General features: G+C 41.0%; 1 protein-coding gene across 1 annotated transcript in view; it reads right to left on the bottom strand.

The window, feature by feature from the left end:
• LOC126091921 (activin receptor type-1) overlaps positions 1-17,808 on the bottom strand; it is a 90,909-nt gene that overhangs the window by 43,452 nt on the left and 29,649 nt on the right. The window contains exon 4 of the mRNA XM_049907239.1: positions 14,992-15,218. Coding sequence (XP_049763196.1) covers positions 14,992-15,218 — 227 coding nt within the window. The remainder of the gene's footprint in view (positions 1-14,991; positions 15,219-17,808) is intronic.

Here is a 17,808-nt window from a genome sequence, read left to right on the forward strand (position 1 = left end):
GCTCATGATTGGTTTTAGTTTATTTAGTTATTTATTGTTCCGTGGGACCAAATTAAGGAGAAGTCTCCATGGTCATGGAACGAGTCAATACATGAAATTATAACACGATATTAGAAACAGATAAAATGAAATATTAAAAAAACATATTCAGGTGACAAGTCGTAAGTTTAAATGAAGACAATCAACAATGTAACACTGCAATTTGCTTAATTTTTTTAGCTCTTCCAGGAGCTCCTCGACAGAATAGAAGGAGTGAGCCATGAGGATACTCTTCAGTTTAGACTTAAAAGAGTTTGGGCTACTGCTAAGATTTTTGAGTTCTTGTGGTAGCTTATTGAAAATGGATGCATCAGAATACTGCACTCCTTTCTGCACAAGAGTCAAGGAAGTGCATTCTACATGCAGATTTGATTTCTGCCTAGTATTAACTGAGTGAAAGCTGCTAACTCTTGGGAATAGGCTAATATTGCTAACAACAAACGACATTAAAGAAAATATATACTGTGAGGGCAATGTCAGAATTCCCAGATTTTTGAATAGGGGTCGACAAGAGGTTCTCGAACTTACACCACATATAGCTCGAACAGCCCGTTTTTGAGCCAAAAATACTCTTTTTGAATCAGAAGAATTACCCCAAAAAATAATACCATATGACATAAGCGTATGAAAATATGCGAAGTAGACTACTTTTCGTGTTGAAGTGTCACTTATTTCAGATACTGTTCTAATGGTAAATAAAGCAGCATTTAGCTTCTGAACAAGATCCTGGACATGGGCTTTCCACAAAAGCTTACTATCTATCCGAACGCCTAGGAATTTGAACTGTTCCGTCTCGTTTATAATATGCCCATTCTGTCTGATCAAAATATCGGTTCTTGTTGAATTGTGAGTTAGAAACTGTAAAAACTGAGTCTTACTGTGATTTAGCATCAAATTATTTTCTACAAGCCACAAACTTATTTCATGAACTACATTATTTGTTACTGTTTCAATATTACACACAAGATCCTTCACTATCAAGCTGGTGTCATCAGCAAACAGAAATATTTTTGAATCACCTGTAATACTAGAAGGCATATCATTTATATAAATAAGAAACAGCAGTGGCCCCAGCACCAACCCTTGGAGAACGCCCCACTTAACAGTGCCCCATTGGGACTGAACATCACTACCACTCTCAATATTGCGGAGAATTACCCTCTGCTTTCTGTTCTTAAAGTAAGAGGCGAACCAATTGTAAGCTACTCCCCTTACTCCATAATGGTCCAACTTCTGCAGTAATATTTTGTGGTCAACACAGTCAAAAGCCTTTGTTAAATCAAAGAAAACACCTAGCGTTCGCAACCTTTTATTTAATCCGTCCAAAACCTCACAGAGAAAAGAGAATATAGCATTTTCAGTTGTTAAACCATTTCTAAAACCAAACTGAACATTTGACAGCAAATTATGTGAATTTAAATGCTCCAGTAACCTTGTATATACAACCTTCTCGATAACTTTAGCAAACACCGATGGCATAGAAATAGGTCTAAAATTGTCAACATGATCAATGTCTCCCTTTTTATAAAGTGGCTTCACTACCGAGTACTTTAATCGGTCAGGAAACCGACCTCTCCTAAAGGAAAAGTTACAGATATGGCTGAGAACTGGGCTAACATACATAGAACAATACTTCAGTATTCTGCTAGATACCCCGTCATATCCATGAGAGTTCTTGGTCTTTAGCGATTTAATTATTAACTCAATCTCCCTCTTGTCAGTATCATGGAGGAGCATTTCAGGTAACAGTCTCGGAACACTTTTTTCTAAGAGGGCTATATGATTCCCTGTTGGGACTAGGTTTCTATTTAGTTCACCTGCTATATTCAGAAAGTGATTATTAAATACTGTACATATATGCAACTTATCAGTAACACGGACATTCCCACTACGCACTGATTCTATATCCTCGACCTGTCTCTGCAGACCAGCAACTTCCTTTACGACTGACCATATGGTTTTAATTTTATCCTGAGACTTAGCTATTCTATCTGCATATCACATACTTTTTGCCTTCCTAATAACATTTTTAACCACCTTACAATACTGTTTGTAATGGGCTGCTGCATTTAGATTTTGACTGTTTCTAACGTTTTGATATAATTGCCACTTTGTTCTACGAGATATCCTTATTCCTCTAGTCAGCCACCCAGGCTGCCTGTTTGAACTAGTACCCTGTTTTAAACGTTCTAACGGAAAGCAACTTTCAAAGAGCATGAGAAAAGTCTTGAGAAAAGCATTATATTTATCGTCTACTGTATCAGCGCTATAAACATCTTGCCACTCTTGTTCCTTTATAAGGTTTACAAAGGTCTCTACAGCAACTGGATCAGCTTTCCTGAACAGCTGATGACTATATTCAACACGTGTTGCAGCATAAAAATCTTTTAAAGTTCAAATTTGCGCATCATGATCTGAAAGGCCATTCACCTTTTTGCTAACAGAATGCCCTTCTAGTAATGAGGAATGAAAAAAATGTTGTCTATGGTTGTTCTACTGTTCCCTTGCACTCTCGTTGGAAAGAATACGGTTTGCATAAGATTATATGAATTAAAGAGGTCTACCAGCATCGTCTTCCTTGCACAATCACTTATACAATTAATATTGAAGTCACCACATATAACTAACTTTTTGTATTTCCTATAAAGTGAACCAAGAACCTCCTCTAGCTTTAGCAAAAATGTTGTGAAATTGGAGTCTGGGGATCTATAAATAACAACAGTTACCAGTTTAGCTCCGTTAAATTTAACCACACCTGCACAACATTCAAACACCTTTTCAGTGCAGTACTTTGAAACATCAATTGACTCAAATGCGATGCCGTTTTTCACATACATGGCTACTCCCCCACACCGCAAAGAGCTCCTCGAAAAGCAGCCAGCCAACCTGTATCCTGGTAAAGGAAGCCTCTGAATTATCTCCTTATTTAAGAAGTGTTCAGATATGCCAATAATTTCAGAGTCAACATCTATAAGCAGTTCACTAACTTTATCTCTAATACCTTGTATATTTTGATGAAATTTACTAATTCCCTCATTACTCAGATACCTAAGCTTTGTCAAAAGTGATTCCCTTGTTAGAGAGACTTCCCTTAAGCAGGAATACCTATCAGCTGACTTCAATCTAAAAAAGGTGCAGCTCTAACACCCACTACTGCAGGAATTTTCCCATGAGTGATCCCACCAACCCCACCTATGCTGTCACCTATAAGCTTTGCCAACCTCCCCTTCCCATACCTGTTGAGATGCAGGCCGTGTCTAGTGAAACCCGTCCTGCTGATAGACTCCACCGACACCACTGAAATGTGACCCATGCTTTCTGTCATCAGCGCACCCCCAAGTCTCATGTTATTACGCCTGACGGCTGTATTAAGATGAGGCCGATCGTGACGCTGAAACAGTTCCACGAAATGCACATTCATGTTGCCAGTCTGAGTGGCTATCTTGGTTTGAAGAACATTCTGGACAATTTGAGAGAATGATTTGGCCAACCAGATCGCATAGCCTGAAACCCATTGAACATTTGTGGGACATTACTGAGAGATCAGTTTGAGCACAAAATCATTCACCGGCAACGCTTCTGTAATTACAAGTGGCTGTTGAGGTAGCATCGTTCAATATTTTTGCAGGGACTTCCAATGACTTGTTGAGTCTATGCCATGGTGATTTGCTGCACTATGCTGGGCAAAAGAAGGTCCAACACGATGACATCCATGACTTTTGGCATCTCATTGTAAATGGGGATGGTTGTTCAGTGGGCTACTGCCTGTGCTACTCTGGTCATTCATTGGAAGGCAACTCTAGTGGGTGATTGGTAGGAAATAGCTTATCAGCTGGATACTGCCTATGCCGCTCTAGTAAGTAATGGGAGGCAACTCTCTTCGGTGATTCATAGGCAATAGTAAATCAGCAACTTGTATCCAGAGGGTAATATTTTTCTGCACTGTAGCATTAAAGCCAAGTTCTCTTGTGGCCACTGTTTAAGCTGTTAAACACGGGTCAACTGGTGCTGCTCTCCACACTGTAAGTGTCTACAAATTTTGGAATGAATGCAGTCAAGCCTATTTGATGAGGCCAGAAGACCAATTAGCACTCATGTGTCGGAGCATGGATGTTATGTACAACTCGGACAGAACAACAAGGCAGCTATAGCTGATCATCATCAGGAAAGTGGCCGTTCTATCAATCTTCAAGAACTGCACATGCTTGCTCGGCAGCCATGGAGGCAGCAGACACTATTGAAATAATCAACAGCATGAACAGGGAGGATGGCTACAAGTTACCTATGGCCTGGCTGCAAGCAATTCCAGACTGCACATTTTCGCCAGCCAGTAACACCGTTTGACTTGGGTTTAACAGCATAAACAGCAGCCACAAGAGAACTGCCATGTGGCCTTAACACTTTGCTGCAGGAAACCACTACCCCTGAACACAAGCTGCCAATCTGCAATTGCCTACCAATCACCAATCAAAGTTGTCTAGAGTGGCACAAGCAATAGCCTGCCGATACACTAATTCCTACAATTCACTTACCAGAACTGTCTTCCAGCCACCAGAGTAGCATAGCCAATAGCCTACTGCATAGCCAGTCCCTCCACAGCAACCTCTCTTCAAATTTTCCACTGATGTCCCAGATATGTGACGTCGGCAACCATCAGATAATCAAAGTAGAAAGTGTAGAGGCGACTACATTCATCACTACCCAGTAGTTAACCACCCTCAAGAGGACTGCAATAAGTCAGTCAAAATGTCAGCAATTTAGTTGCTTCATTGTTTTGTAATGACACAGCATAATGAACAGAATTATTTTATTTAAAATGACACTGGTCATGGGCTATTTGAAGTTATTTCATAGGTAGAGCTTGCGCAAAATTACTTGGCCCACGCTCACAAATGCTTTCTCATTCTCAGTACTAGGCGAGTCCATCCCTCTGTTCCAAAGGGGAAGCCACCTCAGTTACCTGTTGGCTACTGAGCTGTGAGCTTCATTCGTTACATCTCTGAAATGATTTTAAAAGAACTATTCAATGAAAAAATTGATTCACAAGCATATCATCGCCTCACTTGTCAGCTTCTTGATAAGCTGCCTTTCATTTCATTAACAATAATAGTTACTGTGATATTTCTATATTTAGAAAGGTACTGTACGAAATTCGAATAGTCTGAAATGAGAAACAGAGGACAGTAACTAAGAGTTCGTCTTTGGTGCATGTTACGTCACATACTGCTGTGTACAGAATGCATCTAACAACCTGAATTTTTTTAGAACTTGAGACGAGATCTATATCCACTGCCAAACTCGGGAAAACTGATTGCATGTAGTACACTTACTTCCAATTGTGCGCCCAAATCAAAGTGAAATATTCACAACTTTCCCCCTATCTCCTAAACAGTTTGAGATAGCAAAAGGAATTTTTGGCTAATGATATCATGCAGAGTGGAGAGCATTTTATAACATATCTAACATGTGAAACATTGTTACCTATTGTGATACAGAGTGACTACAGATTTTTTCAATGAAAAAATGCAACTCTTTAAGGGAATCAGTCTGATTTTGTACTGAGCATGAGCTTTTTATACGTTTACTTGACCTAAATTGTAAACTTTTTCAGGATACTGTCACAATAACAATAGTATTAACATGTTAGTGAGGTGAAATTGTGTAAACTCCATTTTGTGTGTGTGTGTGTGTGTGTGTGTGTGTGTGGGGGGGGGGGGGCAGGGGGGGGGAGGAAGAAATAAAGAAAGACAAAGAAGAAGAAAGATGAAAGATGAACAAGACAGGCAAAAGTAAATTTCTCCCTCAGTTGCAACTTCAGATTAATGCTGTACCGTACATAATATATGTTTGAGTTGTTGAATTATGAGAAGGAAAGCTGCTACTCACCATATAGCAGAGATGCTGAGTCGCAGATAGGCACAACAAAACTCACAATTAAAGCTTTCGGCCACTAACACACACACACACACACACACACACACACACACACACACACACACACACACACACGACTGCACTCTTAGGCAACCGAAGCCACACTGCCTGAGGCTGCAGTCCTGTCTGTGTGTGTGTGTGTGTGTGTGTGTGTGTGTGCGCGCGCGCACGCGTGTGCACGCACGCGTGTGAATTGTTGATGAAGGCCTTAATGGCCGAAAGCTTTAATTGTGAGAGGCTTTTTGTCGCGCCTATCAGCGACTCAGCATCTCCACTATATGGTGAGTAGCAACTTTCCTTCTCATAATATTGTTACATTCCATCCCGAATTTTCCATTGTCTGATGTGTTGATTTGTTTGTCATACTGGCATAATCCATTAACATGACTGCAGACTTGCTAGCTGTAGCTTATAGTTTCTGCAAGAAACACGTTTGTGTGAAGGCTTAAGCTGTAGAACTAAGTCTACCCTACCATGCTGTCCCGTCTGCAAGAGAGACCCATTTGCTACCATTGCCCCTCCTCTACCACATCATTCACATCATCTGTGCAGCTGGATCCCATTTAATACTGCATGCATTCTACCGAAAAACAATGAAAAATGGAGGACATGTTGCTAGAAAATGACACGGGCAATTCAAATCTGAATTTCCATTTGCTTTGCACAGCCCCAGAAGGAACACAGCAGAACTCGTAGGCATCATATTGAAGGTGGAGCAGGAAACATAAAAGGTAATTAATGACATTTTGTGACGGGAAAGTTTCACCAGAGTTTGAAAATAGTGTGATTATTAACTTCCGGAAAAGTAAAAGCTTTATTAACTTCTGGAGAAAGTAAGGGCAAATAGATATGAAAATTACCACCCAACAGAGATATATGTAAATTTGTGTCAGCGGGGACTCAAACCCAAGTTTCCCACTTACCATGACCAGTTGCCTTAGCCACTTTAGCTATCTTTGCACACTTTCTAGACCAACCCAACCTTTTACATGTCACCTGAATTCATTAAATTGTTCCCAGTACCCTAAAGAGAAGCAGGATATGAAAGTAAACACTCTACGAGAGAGAAATAAAAGAAAACAGAGGAAGAAATCACAACAGTAACCAAATCAAAGACAATCTGTCTGAAAGTGCATGTTTGTGAAAACACTTAGTTGCTCCACCTGTGGACTGTAACGTGCTCAGATTTTTTATGGCTGCTGTCCATAAGGCAACTGAGATATCGCAGCTCAAGCCAGTCTTACTTGTTGCCATTCTGACACCATTCAGTGTGTGAACAGAGTTGCTGTGACATTGCACTGTGAGTTTCCACTGGTCACAAGCACTCTTCGTCGAGTTCAGGTCATCAGTTATGGCAGGCCATTCCATTTTATTGACTCCTGGCTCCTTCAGGAAAGTGAAGGTTGGGCAGTATGCCTCGTGCATCATCATCTTGAAAACGTGAACCCACTGCTGAAATGTTGACCAAGTTTGGACAATAAGTCAGTGATTCCTGTTCTGGTACTGCATGACCCGCAAACTATCCTCAATATAGATGAAAAGCATCCCATGTGTACTTTATATCTGCACAAAACATGACCGGCACACTTCCCTGCTGAACCTGTAGTATTGCATATGTGAGATGCGCACTGGTCCCTGGCCGCTTTCACCTACTTCATGATGGTCGTCTGGTGTCAAATGAAACCAGTACTTCTTACTGAAGAGAAACGAACAACACTGATCCACATCCAGGTTTCATTCCAGGTGTGCCCTTGTCCACTTTTTTCGTGCTTCAATGTGCTGTGGGAGTTTGTCCTGTTGTTTGTAATGGACACCTATGGGCCAAACTATTCATGTGGTGAAATCAGTTTTTGAGCAACTTATCGTCTGCTAAGGATCATGCATATTATTTATTCTGTAAGGATTTTATCATAACCTGGTCAAAAATGAAATTAACAACAATAAACTCCCACACATGTCAGTAATTTCACCAAACAAGTGTCTTAATTTTGGAGTGTTTCATTTTTACTCTTTAAAAGTAAAGATTACATAAAAATATGGTTCAATAACATTGTTCTTATGGCAGTCTCTGTGACAAAGAGGAATATTCATTATACGTGGGAATTTTTTTAGAAGCCAGTTCAATAACATGGAGTTTTACAGTGTTTATTTTCGTAGAAAAGGTTATTTTATTACTACTGAATCTCCTTCAATCTTACAATAGGCACTTCATCTACAACCTTCTTTCTCAGTAAGGGCTTTATCAATTGACAACACATGGCCTAAGTGATACTAAAATCTAATATAGAGGTTTTTGCAGAATTACTGATAGATGTCGCCAGGCTGACAAATCCATTTCAAGTACGGTGTGACTGGGGTCAAGCAGTGCACACCAACACACTTATCCGTGGTCTTAATGAAGTTAATTAGGTTAACTCCAGAATACAGTGCAGAAAATGAAATTGTGAATCGTGTTGCACAACCGTGATATAATGCCTATAATTCTACAAAAGAGTACTGTGTATACTACAGTCCTAACATTTGACTCAATATTAAACTTTCCATATCTTTTTCACTCTTCCATGACTTATACAACTAATTGTGCACTTTACTACATTGCCTGAATTCCCTAGTTCTGAGTGAAAAAAGATCTGAAGAGTTCAGGTTGGTAGTATATCTCTTGTCTCTGCCAGGTTTAGCTGCCACATTATTCGTATAATACACAAATAGCCCCTGAGAACAGGGCTGCGGTCCCAAAACAAGTAGTGAAAAAATTAAATGTAGTGAACAAATAAATAAATAAAAAACAAATAAAATTCAGCTAACTCCGCCATTGCCGGTCCCAAGCCCAGTGCAAGTGATGAGGAAGGAGGAGAGGGAATAGTAACACCTCGTTAAAACAACCTGGGTCCATCTGGCTCTGGATGGTAGCATCCTGTAAGGACCCCTGCCTAGGGTTACTAGGTGAAACCTGGTCAATGGTCTTGAAGGTGGAAGAGGAATCTGATTCCCAACGGCGGAGAGAGTGGAAGAGCCTAGTGGAATTAAAAATCAAATCAAAATCCAAAAGCGACTGTTCTCAAATTGGGCGGCCTTTGGTCAGTGTCTGTCTCCATATAAGGGGCGGTTGTGAATAATCCTCAGAGGCTAATAACCACTGATGTAAAAAAATGATGGCTCTAAAAGTTACCCTCAGAACTGTAAGAATTATCAATCATGGAACAGTGTGATGTGAAACTTATTACCCCAGATGGTCAATCCACCGCTCATAAGTGCACAAGCACACATTTGGATTCTGGGGAATCTGCAACATCACGCAAAGACGAATTGGAATGTCTTGGAACCTTAAACAAAATAAAATACAGGAAAGCAAACTACTTAGTAATTTTTAATGCAAATCCACTTCTGAAAGTGGGGAAACTTAAGACTCTAATGGACTCATTAAATGAACATCGAATCATCATTACGACTGTGCAAGAGACCAGATACTTGGATGAGGACAGCTTTGAATCAGGAGGGTTTCAGGATACTGAAGGGAAGACGGGGACATGAGTTATGAAAAATGTTCCCCACCTTGGGACAGGTTTCGTAATTGACAAGAAAGTATTAGGCTCCATTATAAGCTTTGAGTCTACCTCTGAAAGGCTATCCACACTCACGATTAAATCAACCAATAAAAGTACATATCATTGTAAATGTTCATGCCCCTATAAACATTGACAACAAAAAAAAATAAGGAGAAGGTGGAGCTATTCTAGGACAAACTAGATGACACGATCCAAAAGATAACCAAAAAACATAATGTCATCCTTCTAGGGGATTTTAATGCCCAAGTGGGGAGAGAGAAAAGGTTCAGACATATAGTGGGGAGATACCCAGCACATAACAGGACGAACCAAAATGGTATGAGGCTCCTTGAATTATGCCAGGCACACAGTTTGGTCCTGAAGTCAACTAGGTTTAAGAAATTGCCCAGAAAGCAGAAGACATGGGTTTCACCTAACTCTCTCTTGGGAGAATTACAGTTAGATCATGCTGTGATAAAGCAGAAATTTCATAAGGAAACTCAAAATGTTAGGGTTCTCACAGGAGCCAACCTCGACTCTGACCACTACCTATCTAAAGTGAAACTGAAGATCATCCCCAAGAGTAACTTTCATAAGAAAAACCTTGCACGAAGGAGATATGATCCAGAGCAAATAAATGAGGAGGAGGAGGCGGAGGAGGAGGAATGGGGCAAGTTAACCAGCACCCTAGCAGATCAGGACTGGAAGCAGATGAAGAAGAGTCTTATAACTGAGGCAGAGCAGCTTGGTCCTGTTACCAGGATGAAGAAGCACAGGCGGTGGAATGATGAGTGTGATAAGACTACTAGATCTGGGGAAGAAGGCGTGAAACATGTGGCAAACCAAAAAGGACAAGTGTGCCTGGCACTTTGTGGGAGCTGGAAAAATGGTGTCCAAGGAGATCTAGAAAGCTAAGAAGGCGTAAGAAGACCAACTGATGACTTTGCTAAGAACAACATGAGAAACTATTATCGAATCTTCAGGGAGAAGCTAACCAGACTTGACCCCCCAACTCTCCAACTTCATGACAAAAAGGAGAACATGGCATACACAGGGTGGAGCAGAGGAAACGCATTTTTTTAAACTACTAGTATGCGGTGATGACAGGGGGGTACTGACCTTGAATGAATGTTGGCAGACTGCCCATACAATGCAGTTTCAGTCGCTATGGAGCATTGGAGCGTAGAGCGCCCTGTGTTTGTTGTCGAGCAGTACTTGAGAAACAATGATTCCGTAGTCACAGTGCAATGTCTTTTCCATCAAAATTTTAGAGTTGGATGTCGAGGTGCAGTGCCTGATCGAAATGCTGTACTTCGATGAGTTGCAGCATTTAGAAGTACTGGATCTGTGATGAAAAGAAACCACCTGGTCTTCCCTGTTCAGTTTGTACTCCGGAAAATGTAGACCAAGTGAGAACGGCAGTTCTTGCTAGTCCAAAATGATTGGCTAGACAACAGGCTGTAGTGCTGGGTACGTCATGTCGTTCACTCCACCTTACATGTCATTCACTCCATCTTACATGATGATCTTAAGTTTCACCCGTACAAGATAATGATCATCCAGCAGCTTAGTGAAGGGGATTTTGTGTAGCGTAGAGAGTTTTGTTGCATAATGGACGAAATTTTTACAGTCTTCATGACCGATGAAGCACATTTTCATGTAGATGGTTACGTCAATGTTCAAAATTGGCGGTACTGTGCATCGGAGAACCCACATGAATTACACCAAAGACCTCACCACAGCTTAAAAGTAACAGTGTGGTGATGCATTTCAACGATGGGGATTGTTGGACCCATTTTTTTTTAAGAGGAAGAAACTGCAGTTACTGTGACATCAGTGCGCTACGTTAAAATGTTACACAACTTTCTTCTTCCAGAACTTGAAAGGTGTCAAGTGAACATGAGAGAAATATGGTTTCAGCAGGATGGTGCCACAGCTCACACGGCAAGAGCATCCATGGAAGTGGTTCAACAAATGTTCCCAGGACATGTTATTTCGAGATTTGGTGATGTTTACTGAACCCATCGCTAACCTGATTTGTCGATATGTGACTTCTTTTTGTGGGGATATTTAAAATCAAAAGTCTACATGAACAAGCCTCGCACAATTGATGACCTGAAGAATTCCATTAATCAGAAAATTGAAGTCGTGCCGAATGAAATGTTGGAGAGAGCCATGCGTAACTTTTGGGAGAGGATCCAAATTTGCATTCAGGAGGAAGGATGTCATCTCCAAGGCATTATTTTTCGAACCTAATTAAAGATGTATATTTCAAAACTGCATTATAAAATCCAACCTAATTAAAGAAGTATATTTCAAAACTGCATTATAAAATCTATCACTTAATGCTTGTTTTTATTATTTTTATCAAGCCGTGTCCCAGTCATTCAATAGCGAAAAAGATGCATTTCCTCTGCTCCACCCTGTAGTAATAGGGGCAACATTAAGATACTAGCAGAATACTCCAGCGAATTTCTAAACTGTGAGCAACCACACCAAAAGATGGCGTTCGATGGTGGACCGAAGTCATCCCCCAAACCAGAGTCTAAACCCCCACCTGTAAGTGAGATCCAGGCAATACTAAATCATATGGAAAATTTCAAGGCATCGGGGGAAAACCAGATAACAGCTGAATTATGGAAGTATGCAAGTAAAAATGCAATTATCTTACTCCAGAAACTTTTTGAAGAGATATGGAAGAAAGGACTCATTCCAGAGGACTGTAAATGGCCCTGATACACACTCTTCACAAAAAAGGTCCCAAATCTGATCCCAACAACTACAGAGGGATTTCCCTGGTGGATGTGACCTACAAGATATTGTCCAGAGCTTTACCAGAAACAGCAGAATCTCAGTTGGATTGCCAAACTGGGGAGTATCAAGCAGGGTTTAGGAAAGGAAGATCCTGCCCTGAACAGACCTTAAACCTCAAAAACATTTTAGTACATCAGAAGCAGAGGGCAAAACTGTATATAGTGACTTTTGTAGACCTCCAAAAAGCCTACGATTCCATAGACAGTGTGACGTCGTCCAATACTGTGGAGGAGTTTAGCCTGGATGGGAAAACAGTAAACATCATCAAGAAGATGATCATGAACATGTCCTCTAAAGTCAGATTAATGGGTGAACTACTGGAACCTTCTGAGATCAGAAGACGGGTCCAACAAGAGGATTGTCTCTCACTCCTGCTGTTTAACTGTGCACTTAAAAAAGTTGTGAGGGAATGGAATGCAAGAACAAGAGGGGGAAACAAGATTTGGAGCAAAAAAACAAAGGAATCACAATTAAGTGTTTGGCATTTGCTGACGACATGGAACTGCTCGCGGAAATGTGAGAGGAAGCTAAACAACAAATCACCGAGTCACAAGAGCAGGCAGAGAAGGTAGAACTTAAGTTTTCTTACGAAAAAAGTGAAGATCATGATAAATATACTATATACTCCTACAAGAATTAAAGTAGGAGCTCAAGAAATAGAGGTGGTTAGAAGTTTCAGGTACCTAGAGGAATGGATTGAATGGAACAACCTTGAAGTGAAAGAAATGGAAGCAAGAAAGACCAGAATGGAACTAGCTTTCCAGAAAACCAAAAACACATACAATAACAAAGCTCTCTCTTGGAACACTAAAATAAGGCATTATAACACAGTAATTAAGCCGGAAGCACTCTATGCAGCAGACACTAGTCATGGGGATGAACGGGCAAATGGAGAAACTGGAAAACAAGGTGAGAAAAATTTTGAGGATGATCATGGGTTCCAAATTCCAAAGTAAGAAACAAGTTTTCTATAAAAACAAAGCACTCTAAAGAATGTTGAAGAGACTCTCGGAAACCGTGAGGAAAAGGAGGATAAATTTTTTATGGACACATACTCCGAATGAATACAGACAAATGAAACAAATCTTTGACTTCCTTTTTTTAAAGAGACTAAAATAGACTGAACCCAATTGGTTTAAGGAAATGGAAAAGGATTTGAGAGAACTCCAGTCATGTTAAAGAATGGTACAGCCAAGACTGTGACCAAAGACACGAATTAAAATCAACACCAGGAAACCGATTTAGATATCAGAGGAGGAAAGAAAGAAGAATTCAGATAGAATAAAGAACTATTGGAAGGGAAAGAGAGCTCAAGCATGTAAGAGGTGATTGATCTGACGTACCCCAAAGATGGGTGGTTCAAAGTGGAGGAGGGGGAGTGGAAGGGGGGGGGGGGGGGGGGAGCAGCTGTGAGATGCTTTTTACCAAAACAAATAATTCTTGAATGATGTCTTTCACTTCACTGATCTGCAATTTGTAACCATAATTATTATCATTTCAGGACCATTACTGAACACACGGTTTATATAAGTCAACCTCAGTTTCAATTTTGATTAGGTGAAACGTAAGTATTTGTTACCTATGTATGTCACTTGTGCTTTTCCGACATTCACTGTGGAACACAAGGCACAAGTACGCAACCTGTACTGTGTAAGTGTGACTGGGCCTGTGCTGAAGGGAGCAGCAGAGGTTGGGGGTGGGTGAGTGGTTGGGGCTCTCCCTCCCCCTCTCACTCTGTTTCTTTGTTTCATGAAGCAATACTTTAAATATCTTCAAACCCCGCTATATCTCCCCCTTCCCCACCCACTCCAGATTGCTGCGTTCATTCAACGTGAGAGCTGCATTCTGGCCGCACTGGCAGGAGACAGTAGTTATCTTTGCACAAGGTGTGCCTGCTTGTGTGAATACCTATGTGTTTTCTTTTCTGACGAAGGCTTTGGCTGAAACCTTAATATGTAACAGTCTTTTCGTTGTGTCTGTCTTCATTGCCTTTTTTCTTGAACTCAATTTCAATCTCATCAATGTTGAACAATATCTGGATGCACTGTTCTCTTCTTCTTGAACAATATCTGGATCCACTGTTCTGTTCTTCTTCCACAAAAATGTCCAAGAGTTCCAACTGATGTAGTATTTTCCTTGACAACATTCTACAATGTTTTTCATACTTCTCTTTGAGTGATGAAATTGAAAGCTCTGACCTTCAAAGATAAAAATTGGCTATACCTTTTGCCCTGTTAGTCTAACTAGATTCATTACATAATTGAAGATATGATGTTTTAGGGAACTGTGACCACCTGAAATTACACTGGAGAAAGACACCGTCTGGATCACTTTGTGTGTTTTCTTAAGATAATCGATTTCTTTATGTGATACAGGTCATTCCCAGATCCATTCATCAAACTGCTACAAGTGCAACTTGTCAGCAGGACAAAGATGAAAAAGTGACAGAGTCTTCGTCATGACAAACTTCCATTTGCCACATTTACACGAATGGATGACCTGTATCAATGAAAGTAACAAGTTAGTCTAAGAAAATCTACCACGGTCCTAATGGTGCCTTCCTCATTATAGAATCATTGCCTTTAGCAGCTTAGACTAATATCTTTAACTTTTCCTAATTTATACAATTTTACAACGTTAATAAAGTAATAGGATATACCCTCAACGTGCTGTCTCCAGCTGCAGTTGCTCGGAGAACTTCATCTGATGCATAGAATGGATCATGGTCTGCCATAGCTCGGGCTGCCATCAATCTTTTGCGATGCGTTCTCCTCATCAAGAAGAGAACTATTGTCCCAATAGCACCCAAAGCAAGGACAGGTCCCAGAATAGCAAGGGCCAGCTTCACTATGTAACCTATGTTGCTAACATCATGTGGAACTTTTTCTGTAAAGTAATAATTACAGTTGATGGATCATAGAAACATCATACATAACACAAAAAGTGCATAAAATTTAGCAGCAAGATAACTGAAAACAAAAAAAATAAGAAATTAACCATGTAGTCACTTAGTTTATAGAAAAAAAATTTGAAAACAAAAGTAGAACTGCAAAAAGATTTGGTTCCTACTGAACATGGAGTCTCCTTTGAAAAAGCAATATTAAGTTGCTGAACACTTTTTGTTTTGTGTCTGAAATATATAAGTATCTTTTGCCAAAAGGAAAAGAAACTGCCACATTACAGACTCAAAATGTTCATTTTTTTAGTGATACTTGTGCAAAAGAAACCTAATATTCTTAAAGCAGAATACATACGCACAGACTTAACTTTATGACATCATTTTTTTTTAATAATAATGAGAAGATAAGGGCTAAAAGTCACTGGAGTTGGCAAACTAAAGAGCAGCAATGTACCAACTTTCCTGTAAAATATTATAGAATATTTGTATTCTTGGGCAACACTCTCACTAAATCACTCTGAATAGCAGTGTTGAACATGTTTTCACAAGGTGTAACATCAGAATCAATTTCAGATATTTACGTAATCCTGATTCAAAAGTGATGTGTGATAAACATAACTATGATGATGAAATTATATATTTATATAAGGTAACAATACCAGACAAGGAAAGCTGCTACTCGCCATATAGCAGAGATGCACAATGCAATGGGCACAAGAAAGAGATTCACACAATTAAAGCTCTCGGCCATTAAGGCCTTTGTCAACAGTAGAGACACACACACACACACACACACACACACACACACACACACACACACACATATACGCAACTTGCGCACACATCTGCAGTCTCCAACTTGCGCACACATCTGCAGCCTCAGAGAGCTGAGACCACACTGCAAACAGCAGCACCAGTGCATGATGGGAGTGGCGACTGGGTGGGGGTAAGGAGGAGGCTGGGGCGGGGAGGGGGAGGGATAGTATGGTGGGAGTGGCGGACAGTCAAGAACTGACCAATCAGACTCAACCAAAGACCAATATTGAACCTTGAACTAAGTTCACTCCTCCAACCAACCGTGATCCGGCCCCACTGCCTCCTAACCACCCCCTGTTAACTTTCCAGAATTCCTTAAACTCGAACCTTGCCTCAACATCATTCCCCAAATCCCTCAGCATGCAAACTAACCTTACATCCGCAGAAAGAATCGCAGTCCACCATCTAAAAACTGATCCCAACCTTATAATCCTACCTGCTGACAAAGGCTTCACCACCGTTGTTTTGAACCGCAAGGATTACGTGGCAGAAGGACTCTGTCAGCTGTCAGATACTTCCCCCTACAAGCCATGCCACAGTGATCCCATTCCAGTAATCCAGCAGGATCTCCAGTCACTACACAAATCCTTAGGCCCATCCCAGAACCTCTCCCCAGAGTCCATCTCTCTACTTACCCCTACCACTCCTTGCACTCCCACCTTCTACATGCTTCCTAAAGTCCATAAACCCAACCACCCAGGACGCCCCATTGTGGCCAGTTACTGTGCCCCCACTGAGAGAATCTCTGCTCTCGTAGACCAGCACCTTCAACCTATTACCTGGAACCTATCCTTCTATATAAAAGATACCAACTATTTCCTCGACTGACTCTCCACAGTTCCTGTTCCTTTACCACACGGTGCCCTGCTCGTCACTATTGATGGCACCTCCCTGTACACTAACATTCCTAATGCCCATGGCTTTACTGCTGTTGAAAACTACCTTTCCAGATGCCCTATGGATTCCAAGCCAACAACCGCCTACCTTAGTCTCCATGATCAACTATATACTCACCCACAATTGCTTCTCCTTTGAAAGCATTACCTACAAACAAATCCGCGGTACGGCTATGGGCACCCGCATGGCACAATCCTATGCTAACCTATTCATGGGCCATCTAGAGTAATCCTTCCTAAAAACCCAGAATCCTAAACCCCTCGCCTGGTTCAGATTCACTGATGACATCTTTGCTATTTGGATTGACGGTGAGGACACCTTATTCACATTCCTCCAGAACCTCAACAACTTCTCCCCCATTTGCTTCACCTGGTCCTACTCAACCCAACAATCCACCTTCCTAGATGTTGACCTTCGCCTCAGAGATGACTACATCAGTACCTCCGTCCATATCAAACCTACTAACCACCAGCAATACCTCCACTTCGACAGCTGCCACCCATTCCATACCAAGAATTCCCTTCCGCACAGCTTAGCCACCCGTGGTCATCGCATCTGCAGTGACGAGCAGTCTCTCTCAAAATATACTGAGGGTCTCACTGAAGCCTTCACTACCCGTAATTATCCTCCCATCCTTGTGCCTTATCTTTCCAGTCTCCCACCACCTTGCAAAGTCCCACACTCCAGCCACAGAGGAGCATTCCCCTCTTAAGTCAGTACCATCCAGGACTGAAGCAACTGAATTACATTCTCTGCCAGGGTTTCGATTACTTCTCGTCATGCCCTGAAATGAAAAATGTCCTGCCCACTATCATTCCCTCCCCTCCTACCGTGGTATTCCGCTGTCCACCGAACCTACACAAT

This window comes from Schistocerca cancellata, chromosome 7, assembly GCF_023864275.1.
Source record: "Schistocerca cancellata isolate TAMUIC-IGC-003103 chromosome 7, iqSchCanc2.1, whole genome shotgun sequence".
In the NCBI taxonomy this organism is placed as follows: domain Eukaryota; kingdom Metazoa; phylum Arthropoda; class Insecta; order Orthoptera; family Acrididae; genus Schistocerca; species Schistocerca cancellata.